Source organism: Pholcus phalangioides, unplaced genomic scaffold (genome assembly GCF_987345545.1).
Source record: "Pholcus phalangioides strain wild (caught in Gottingen) unplaced genomic scaffold, Ppha-v1.0 ptg000001l_1, whole genome shotgun sequence".
Taxonomy (NCBI): Eukaryota; Metazoa; Arthropoda; class Arachnida; order Araneae; family Pholcidae; genus Pholcus; species Pholcus phalangioides.
Window position 1 is genome coordinate 9073232 of NW_028301594.1, and position 11576 is coordinate 9084807.

An 11576-nucleotide genomic window follows, 5' to 3' on the forward strand; every position below is an offset into this window, starting at 1 on the left:
AAATTTTTCACGTAAACAATCACATATCTCAAAAAGTTTTCACAGTATTCTAAAACTTTAAGTTTATGGCACGGAAAAATGTAGCAATAACTTGTGTTAGAACATGTTCGTACGAACATTAGTTTTTAGTGTACAATGTCTAGCAGAAGTGCTGAGAATATGCTAACTTTACACAGAAAATTGGTGGAAAAACATTTTTTGCCAAAATATTCATGAAATAGCATTTGTTTTTCTAATTTTGTGCCACAACCAAACTAAAACCACATTCATTTTATCCAAAATGATCTTCTTTAAAAAATAATTCACCCGAAGGCAGGTAGTGTGCAGTAGTGCCTTTGTGTTTTCCAATCCCAAAAAAATTATTTTCTTCCCTATTACCATATGAGCAGCGATCTCCTTCCGTTTTATGTAACAGTAGATATTACTATACATAGATAATGACCGTAACGAACAATGATAACGGTACGGTAATGATGAAGTAACCCATATGATAATATGGAAATAGATAGCAGTCATTCTATTCATATTAACCAGCTTGGCATTCAAGGAGGGCTGCTTTGATGTTCTTACGTTGAAGCTTCAACAGAACAGATTATTCCATGTTCGCAGCTGTTAGCTGTTTCTTGATTTCCCACATGTAATTCGCTATCTTTGAAGCAATGGATATATTTTATTATATTTTTTTGTACCGTCAATCGGAGGTTGTTACTTTACTTGGAATTTTTTCTGGGAATCCAATCCGACATCATGCTGTACACACTCGTTGCAGCGTTTCTTGCATGCGTGACATGGAGCTTTGGCCAAGAAGGTAATTTTTGATTCAAAAAAATAAATTCAATGTATTTATTCAGTAATGATTCATTTCGTAAAACTCATTTTAAATTTCAAGATTTGAAGAAACAGTTTTTAATTAAATTTTAGATTTTTTTCATTATTATCTGCACCAGTCTAGATATAATGATTATTATTTTTCTGGGTTTATATACAAGCCATCTCAGCTCCAAGATATTTTGTCTGTCTATTTCAAATGAATGTACAGAATTCCCTTATCTTTGAAAGAATCCCTGTAAATTACTCATGAAAGAAACTAATGATTCTTCAATAGGCGAAGGAGATTGACTGCCTTCAGAATTTAAGTTGATTGGTAAATGTTTAGCTATTTCAAATTATATTCACATTAAATTTGAATATAAAGTTTTATTAGTTTGAAAAATTTCCCATAAATTCGGAACGAAAAAATATTCATAGCATACTAGATTCTGGCAAGTATTACCCTTTCAGACCCGAGCTTTCATTTTCATTTCGAATTTTCAGAATGTTTTGAAATTTTGATGTTGAAATGCATTAAAAACATAAATGTCAACAAATCATTTTTTTTTCAATGTTTTTGTGAAGAAATAATTCCTTCGTTCAAATTTTTTAAACCAAGATGATGCAGGGCTCATCTTCACATACACTTTATTCCAGAATTTTAATGCTAGATTTTATGTAATCTCACGTTTCCCGGAGACACTTCGTCCTATAAGCCATCTTAAAAACTCCCTGAAAGTTCAACTTCAAGTGCTGCTCTCTGACGAAAGCCCCAAAAGTTCATATTCAAGATGTTTCTAACTCAAAATTTACACAATCCTATAAGTTAGGTCAAAAGATAAAAATTCTACAATGAGTACTACAAAACACGAGTACTACAAATACTACAAAAAACAATCCACACATTTGTGTCATATTGAAAGGGGTATTAACTTTCGAATTACTCTTGCATTCCTTGGGAAACAATAAGCATTTTCGATGAACAAAAAATCCGCTAATCATGGACAATGTTTTAGCAGAATGAGTGCATCTTTAGTAAAGCTAAACACATTTGAAGTTGTTCAATTATTTTTTCCAGTGGACATGAGTGGTTGTCGTAACTACGAGCCTTGGCCGTTGGTCATCGACGCCGTCAATAATCCCGTAGGAGATATTTACACGCCAGGTTTTCGTGAAGGAGCTCTTCCGAGGAGCGCAATCTGTGATTATACGATCAATGCTCGACCGGGTTATGTAAGTAAAATATATCATTTCAAAAAGTTCGATTTCATTCGAAATGGTAGATTACACCCCGAAAGTTCTCCCAATCAGTATTTTCACTGCCATGATAAATTTATATTCTTACTTTTTTTTTTCAAAAATTCAATCATCTTTCAAGTTTATGATTACATAGTATTTTATTTTATAAGTCACGTATTTGAAATGCAGAAAATGAGTTAGAATCAGTCACGTTTTTAAAGAGTGTGTATTCCCGCGTGATATTTCATAAAGAAGCATAGAAGCGAATTGAATCTGAGACATACGATGGTATGTCGATACGTAGTCGCTGAGCTACATGTGGTCAGGGTTCGAATCCCCTCAGGCAGCACGATGGTGGTCGGTTAAACTTTATTTTCTATGGTTCCCAACTTTGAGATGTTAATGCGAGCCGACCCATGGTTAAAATTTCTCTCCACCGAGAGAGACCTACAACGGCATTCGCTTCACTTTAGTTTGAAAAATATATGGTAGCATTGAATTATTCATGCACAACACTCATATGTAAAGATAGAGATAGATGGACACAGACATTTTCTCAGCTCAATATATCAAGGAAATAGATATCTTCTGGGTTTTATGCCATGGTGAACACCGGAGTTGTGCTCGGATTGAATGAAAGAAAGACAGAAATAAGATGTAAACAGACCATTAAAAGAATAAGGAATCATGATTTGAATGAAATAATGTCTATAAATCAAAATTACCAATAGAAATCTGCTTTATTTTTTACTTATTTTCGATTTGAGTGATTGACTTTCACCAGCTCATAATCATGATATTTCATAAAAGCCAAAGATGTGGCCATCTTGAACGTAATGTATTTCATGGTTTTCAGGATGAAGAAATAACACTACAATAACAAAATAATAAATACTAGTTTGAGGGCAATCAGCGTTTATCAAGAAAAATAAAAGTAAATTTTAACAGAATAGTGATGATTAATTACATTAATAACTAAAACAGCTATCCAAGTTTACTGAAAACACTAAAATAAGTATAAGAAGTAATGCTCGCTCTTTTTTGAGAGATTTTGGATGAATATATATATATATATTTTTTGATATTGTAAATATATATTGTATATACTGCAATACCTGTCGAAATATTACCTATAGATGACGATAATACCGATAATCACGATAAATGAAATTACCGTTGAATTACTAAAATGACGCAAAAATACAATTTCCGTGACTTATATTTGACAAAAGTATCATCTGCATGATTTTTTATTTTTTTGTTGTGAATATGAAAAACTGATAAGAAATAGGATATTCAAATATTTCAAATAAAATAAAATTTAGAAGAAAATTGTGCTCAGGACGTTATTTCACTATAAAACTGAAATGTAAAAGGAGAAAAACCATTAATTCTAAAAAATAAATAAAGCCTTTGAGTCAAATTGAGCCAATCTTGCATTCACACAATTTGTTATAAAATAATTTTTCTTCGATTTTGAGAAGTACATACAGATAAAACAAGCCGGTAAGATTTGTCATTGAAATTTCATGATTGCAAATACTTGTTTTATTATTTTATTCGATATTTTCATTGGTATCAGGTGATAAAACTGACTTTCAAAGATCTCGACATGATCCCAACAAACCGATGCGAGAGAGACAAAGTTTTTCTTATGGATGGACCGTCTGATAGATCACCGGACCTCGGTGCTTACTGTGGACAGGAACCTCCGCTCTTTCCCATCGTGTCCACGAACAATTCCATGCATATCAGCTTAAGAAAACATTCAGCTGATCGACAGATGAGAGGATTCCACGCCCGATACGAAGCCGTTTTGCCAAATGGTAAAAAATCGATTACCACAAAAGCAAGAAAAAAAAATGACAAACATTATTTCTTATTAGTTTCATAGTGAAGGGAAATACAAATTACCCATGTTTCGTTTAATATTAGAGAGGAAACATCTCAAAATGTTAGAGACTCGTGTTCTATAATCCTAATTTTTTAGAGCTAATCTCAGCCGATAAAAACTCTTATAAGCAGTATATGAATTTCATTTGAAAGCGAATATTTATGATTATCATTAGAGAGATATGTCCACGTGGTCAACATAAATGTAGAAACAACAGGTGCTACACAGCCGAACAGAAATGTAACAGGAAAGACGACTGCTTTGATGGATCTGACGAAGAGAACTGCAGTAAGTATTTCTTAATCGTGTCAAATGTTGCAGAAAACCGTGCGTCTCTCAATTGAAAATTGTCCAAGCGGTAAAAATCCACTCGTACGCAAATGACAAGGTGCGTATGGAAGTTCCAATACTTTTTTTTTCACTACACCACAAATACAAACATGTAAACAGGTAAAAAACACATTTAGACATGTATTACACAAATACAAACATATAATACAAAAAAAAATACGTATACACATATTTTCGCAATTTTAGTGTTTAAACAACATTGTTACGTTTGTAATGGCGATAATTCTGATACTTTTTATAATAATAAAATATTTATATTTCGTATGTTTTCCTTCTTGTATTGTTGTATTATTTTACGAAGGTGGGTGATAGTTTATACAATATCATTTTGGTATAAACTATCATTTATTATATGTGTATATAGTATTTAATTTGTTATATGCGATATGAGATATTGTTTATTATACAGTCGAATCCCATTTTCACGAATTCGTTACAGCGAAAATCTCGTATATCGAACACTTTTCTGATGCCCCAGATAAGTTTACTTAGCAAAAATGTAAAAACCTGAAATTCCTTCATAACGAAATTTCGTTATAACGAAGCGATTTCTCCGGTCTCTTGGAGTTCGTTATAATGGTATTAGATTGTATTATTGTTTGATATACGCATTTTGTTTACCAGTTTACTACTTTCAGATCTCCCTTCACCAACTTACACTTGTGGTATCAGCACTATACATCCAATAGAATCTTCAGATGTCGGAATGGACCGTGTTGTGGGTGGTATCGAAGCCCGGCCGCATAGTTGGCCCTGGCAAGCAGATATGCAGACCGAGCTGTTTTACCCTAACAGCCATCAATGCGGTGCGACACTCATTAATGTACAATGGATCATGACAGCGGCTCATTGTCTTGGAGGGTAAGCCTGCACAAAAATCATATTGTAGAATATCATAGTTGGATAGTTTGCTTCTTTTGGCCTATTTGAAGCGTGGTCCTTCACTTTAGAGTGATCTACAAACGGGCTAACGGGCTTTATTGTAAAAAATGAAGCAAGTTTTAAAGATAGCTTTTTTGTTTTATTATCTTATAACACATTCAAGAGACTTTCTGGATGTTGCACTGAGTCACACTTTGGAAAAGGAAAAGTTTTCTTTAACCCCTTCACGTACAAGCTTTTGACAATAATTTTGAATAATGCCTATTTGAGGTATCGGTGATAAATCGGTATAGAGAAAAGACGGGGAGGGAAAAACACAACTTTGGTTCATGTTGTGTTCGCATCTTTCAACATTTTGTTCATAAAGCTTTGCAATGGTGAGGAGAAGGAGGAAAAAGAAAACACAGAGAACTAAAATGAATTTATTCTAGTGACGTCTGAACGAAATATTTCGTTCGTGAGCGTAAAGCGGTTAATATCTAGAAATAAATTTCTCAACCAGTCATCTGGCCAATTAATTTGTCCATTTTCACTTTTTTAAAAGTTTCAAGTTGATAAAATATGTTTCCTTGATTAATGATTTTTATGAATACATTGAAACTGGCTTCGCATCATCTTCTTAACTGCGTTTTTAAAATCATCAACAAACAAAAAAGAAATTATCACAATTGAAATAATTACTAATTAGTTTTCAAAAATTGAAATAATCAGATTAAAAATCGGCGCGATGGCAAAGGCCCTCATAACTGGTAAAAAAATCAGCTTTGTCAGTCATTTTTACCAGATGGAAGTTGAACTCTCTGATGCTGCCCATTCTGTCAGACATAAAATGTGATGTTATGCATTTGGCATATTTACTGACATCAATTTTATATTCAAGTTCTAGCTGGCGTTCGGGTAGTTACACACGCTTTGATCGCATATATACAGTACTGCATTTCTGCTTCTTGGGTGGAGGGTTCCCTTAAGCCCTACAACTACCATTTCCCTACTTCGGTTTGGGGAAACATTTTTGACTAGTCATTGATCGAATCCAATCGAATAATCATCGGCATATTCAACTAGAGTGTATTTTTTATTATGAACTTGAAATATTATCCGTCTCTCCTTTTTCGTTGCTTTCCTGAAGCTATCCTTTTGCTCGCAACTGGAGAATTCACCTGGGCAACCATAACAGATTCAAGAGAGATAAATATGAGCAGGTCCGATTAGTTGAGAAGATAGTAATGTATCCCGGGATTACGGGTGATGAGGTAGGTTATATTGTTTATAGGGTCGTGATCCGATATATGTTAGGTTTAAACACGATTCAACATCAAGTAGTTTTTCGTTTAATTAACTCCTTGAAAGTATCAGTGCAAATATTCAATTCTCACTTTCTCACTCTCAGTTATATAATTCGATATTTTTATTTTCTGCTATCTGAAGTCTTTAACTGCACTTAATTTCACGAGATATGTTATCCACATTACACGAGGTTGTTTCATAATTCCACTTGCCTCATTTTACCGGTGATCCTAGAGGCATACATGCAGTACTTAGAAAAAGTATCCAAATAACGTGAAGGTTTCAGATACGTCTTTCATGTTGCAAGGGGTTGTTACAAAAGTTAAAATATAAAAATTAACTTTTTATACGGACAACTCAATTAAAAAGTTGTTGCTCCTTTTCTCCTGAGGCGAAGAAAAGAATTTACACGTTTCTAAGTGCAATATTCGTTTAGATATTTGAATTGAAAAATTCGAGAAAAGTTGAGAAAGAACAGCATAAACTAACAGACAACGCTTCTTATCCTCGTTTGTACTGCTCTTTGCCACCTTTTCTCCCATTTTTGAATTCATATATCTCAGCGAATATTGCACGTAGAAACGTGGGAATGTGTTGTTTTCGTTCGCCTCAAGGAAGACAGAGTTACAACTTTCTAATTGGGGGGCACAGGATGTCCATATAAAAAGATACTTTTTGTACTTTAATAACTGTACAGCTCCTTGCAACATGAATAATTATCCAAAGTTACACGTTATTTAGATACTTTTCTTAATTACTTGGGTAACAGAGAAATACCTAACAGTACAGAAATAATTAACAGAAGCCCTCTCACGTCGTAAACACTCCGAACGACAGCGAAACACCGAAAAATAGACGCCAGGTGTTGTGAGCTATGCGGAATGTACAAAAGCTGGCGGCCGAATAGGAGGGAGAGGTCATTCTCTCCATCGCCATCATTGCAGGCATAGACAGCAAAGATGGAAGTTGGTTGTCACAGTCAGCGATAGACTTGTTGCTTTTTGGGGCGTTTCAGGAAGCGGTATCCATCGTTTTATGGTATCAGTGTGCAGAAACGAAGCACCGTAAGGCAAACTGTGTTCCTCTGGCAGGTCAAGCTCAACAATGGATAGGCAAGTGCAGCCAAAGAGATGTGAACACACCAACACCACACACCAAGATGACTTTCACACAACATCGCTTACAGCAGCAAATATCGAATCGTGTCGAGTATGATTATGACGAACAGACGCCTAACATTTGATGAGCTGCAGAATGACGGAGGAACATTGCAGTCGATTATTCACAACAATTCGTGCGAGGTGAACGACTGTAATGTGACAGGGACACATTGCAGATACATAAGTATCGTTAGCAGACTATTGTCAGTAGATGGTGCAATAACACACACACGGAATGGTTCGCCACCGTCGTTCGGAAACATTCAGCCAAACGGCGGAAGTGTATAGACTTGAATGGAGAGTTTGTCTAATTTGTGTAATGTTCAGTTTTTTGAAATGATATATTTTCCACCCCGTGACTGCATTTGTGCCAATTATTTCTGTACTACCTAATTAGAAGTAAGTCTCTAGGATCAACAACCCGTAAAATGCAGCAAGAGAACTTTATGGACTCACCACTTATGGAATATTATACATAATATATTTTTTATAGTTAGAGATGATAGAGTTGATAGTTAAGAGATTTGAAATTTCACTTTCACAAAATCAATGCAAATCTTTTTTTCCTGTAACCATGAAGATACTTAAACAAAACGTCGACTTCAAACAAGATATTACTCTGATGAAATTGAATGCACCAGTCGAGATCACGGAAGGTGTGAGACCAGCATGTTTACCTCCCAAAGGCTACGTCGAAGAAATCGGGACGAAGTGCGTTGTTACGGGATGGGGCGAAGCCAGAGGTAATTGTTTACATGCATGGGCCCTAAATTAAGCCTGAATACCATAATATTTGCAAATAAGGAGTAAATTTTCTCTTTTGCAAGTTCTACGCGTATAGACATAAGTATCGTTAGCATAACGCCATTTATGGCAAATAGTGATATGGATTTATGAAAAGATTAGATAAAATAATAATACCGATTTTTTTTTATATAAAATAATAATTTCAATCGCAATTTAATTAGGGTTGTCTTAGGGGTCTTTTTTTCTGGCTAAGAATAAGTGAAATTTAAGTTTTAATATAACTTTCGAAAACCACTCGTATTTATGAATGATTTCCAATTTCACTAGAACAGGGGTCTTCAACCTTTCAGCCGCGGCGGGTAAAATTGAAAATTCTACCAACTCATGTAGTTTAGTAGCATCTAAATTGAAGGGGACCAATTGGGCCCCGAGTTGAACAGAAACAAAAATAATTGAAGACTTTTATTTATTCCGAAATTATTTCTATATTACTTATTAATTTTGATTACTTCAGAAATAATTTTTCCAAATTAATTAATTCTGAAAAAGTTTTTGATTATTTACTGACTAAATTTATTCATTCTGAGATTAATTTTAATCTGAAATCACTTTAAATGATTCTTTAATTATTTACTTCAGTAATTCAAGGACAAATTCCTTTCCTTTTTAATATATCTTGAAATCATTTCTTTCAATAACTATGAAATTATTATTTTATAGATTGATGAATAATTTCGATCAGAAATTACGAAATTATTTATTTTATTGTTAATTATAAGTTATTTTTTCACCAATTCTGGAATTATTTGTTTCAAAAATCCGCAAACTATTTCAGTAATTTTGAATTTTTAAAAATTCAAAAATGATTTTTTTCGCTAGTTCCGTGTTTTCATCAATTTGTACCGTAATCGTTTATTTTTAATTTATTCTATAATTACTTCTTTCATTAATTCCGAAATTACTTCTTTCATTAAGTCTGGAATTTGCCGTTTTTTAATCCTTTCAACCATTTTCTGAAAATGATCGGTGGGCCACAACGAAAAGGTCCGAGGATTAGACGTGGCCCGCGGGTCATGCGGTGAAGACCACTGCTCTAGAAATTTTTTTTTTTCACACTCTGGATGTAAGGACCTCCCGATATATCGTCTGCTTTCGGTGGAATGATGTGGGGTAACATCGAGTTTCAACTATAGTTTCATCAGTTCGAAGCTGAAAACTGTCATTGATTGCAGAAGTTACGGTGCTGAATTTTTCTTCAGTATGGTTAGAAGCTATCGAACTGGATACGATATTGCCATGTGTGGTTTCTATACCGTAAATAAGAACCTTTTTGAGATAAATTTCGTATCGGTCATTTTTTTTTTCTCTCACAATAGTCTCTCTGCACTCAAGAGCTAATTGAACGATGACCTACAATTTACAATTCCGAACGGCAGCGTTCGATGTACGCTTCTTTCATAATCACTGAGGTTGGTTCATTAACCTTTCGGTTTGGGACTCGGTTTTTGGCATAATGATGTCAATGCCGTTTCTGTCGCACCTCCACGTCAGAAAAGTTCCTATCAGAATGAAACGAGTGCCGCGACATCCCTTAACATATTTTGGTACTTTAGGAAAATATCTTATCGACCTGGGCTACCGTGCCCAATAAATTTCATAAACATAAAGGTAATTAAATTAAGAAAATGAAAATATATATATTCACAGGAAGTGGAACTAGTCACGCATTGAAACAGGCGGAGCTGTACGTACTGACAGACGACCAATGTGCCCAAAGTAGTGAGAGAGAGTACCATATATGTCTGGGAAGTCGTGGAAAACGTGCAATAATCTGCCATGTGAGTATCAGTCATATACATATACCCGAAAATGTTCATGTTCAGAATGGATACTATCGACCGCCCAATAATTATACACGTGATTCCTTGTGAGAAACTAATACAGAAAAGTGTTTTCAATTTTTGGATCTGACGAATGCTAAGGGAGTTACAACGTTTTGAAATTTTGTGATTCTAACTGTCAGTTACGCGTCAAACATCCAACGAAAAAAAATTCCCCCCACAGCGGGTTTGCCACTACTTTAAAATGAACTGAAATATTCAACCCCGTTAGAAGCCAAGTTCAGTTATCTTTTCTTACATGATTGGAAATTTTTTCCTCTTCGTGTAGATTGATGCTAACCTTGTTATTACATGTTACCTTTGTGCCCCACTATATCGGCAAATTTATCATCAGATTTGTAAAGCATTAGCGAAACGAGATCTATTGGAAAAATAGCTCTCTCAAAATCAACACTTTTTTGCCAAAATGCGATAATTTTCTTTCTTTTACTGTTAAGTCAAATTTTTCGAAAGAAAGGGCAAGAGAAAAACCGGTTTACACAGCTTTATCTTTCCTGATTACTCCTAGGGTTATACCATTTCTATCACTGAAAAAACGCCAAGCTATACGCGTGGTGTATGTTCAGTGAATTTGGCAGGATTCGAAACTAACGGCATCAATTTTTAATGCGTTATAACTCCAGTCAAATAAAAAAACTGAAAACACTATTCCTCATTAATTTTTCACTATGAATCACGTGTGTGATTGCTGCGCGGTCGATAGTATCTGTAAATTGGAACCGATTTCACTGAATGATTTACTGAACATATCTTTTTGCATCCTTTCCCAGGGTGACAGTGGTGGTCCAATGGCTTGCAAAATTAATGATAAGTATCATGTCCTCGGCATCGCAAGTTATGTCACAAGGACAAATATGATGACAGGGCTGTGTGCCGTCGGAGGACTTTCCGTTTACAACAGAGTCGCCAACAAAATCGACTGGATTCAAAACATGATTCGGCAATTCAATTGATGTATTCAAAAGGAATTTATATCAAAAAAACTTTGAATTGTATTGATGCAACTTAACACTAGAAGGACCAGAATATACGTTACACCTATGACGGCCACTGGCAGTCATTCTGACTGCTACTTCTTTTTAGTACAATATATTTAGTCACACTATATTTTTAAAATAAAATAAAGCAAACATTGAACTTCATGGTCTTTTTTATCGTAACTCTAGTAACGACAAAAGAAGTAGGATAAATCAGGTGCACAACCTCCGTGCTGCAAGCAAAGTGTGGCCCGTCAAGGAGTTCTATCCAGTCTTAGAAAAGTATCAATACTAAAATGCTGGCCATGATTCTTTCATAAAAATACGG

At 34.6% G+C, this 11576-nt stretch overlaps 1 protein-coding gene across 1 annotated transcript; it reads left to right on the forward strand.

Moving 5' to 3' along the window:
- The first annotated feature begins 699 nt into the window (after positions 1-699).
- Positions 700-11410, forward strand: LOC149089824 (chymotrypsin-like elastase family member 2A). Its single transcript, XM_089235418.1, has 9 exons — positions 700-808; positions 1889-2043; positions 3632-3875; positions 4121-4231; positions 4933-5155; positions 6306-6429; positions 8204-8366; positions 10078-10208; positions 11042-11410. The coding sequence occupies exons 1-9, from the start codon at positions 748-750 to the stop codon at positions 11222-11224; spliced, it is 1395 nt and encodes a 464-aa protein (XP_089091544.1). The 5' UTR covers positions 700-747; the 3' UTR covers positions 11225-11410.
- The last annotated feature ends 166 nt before the right edge of the window (positions 11411-11576 follow it).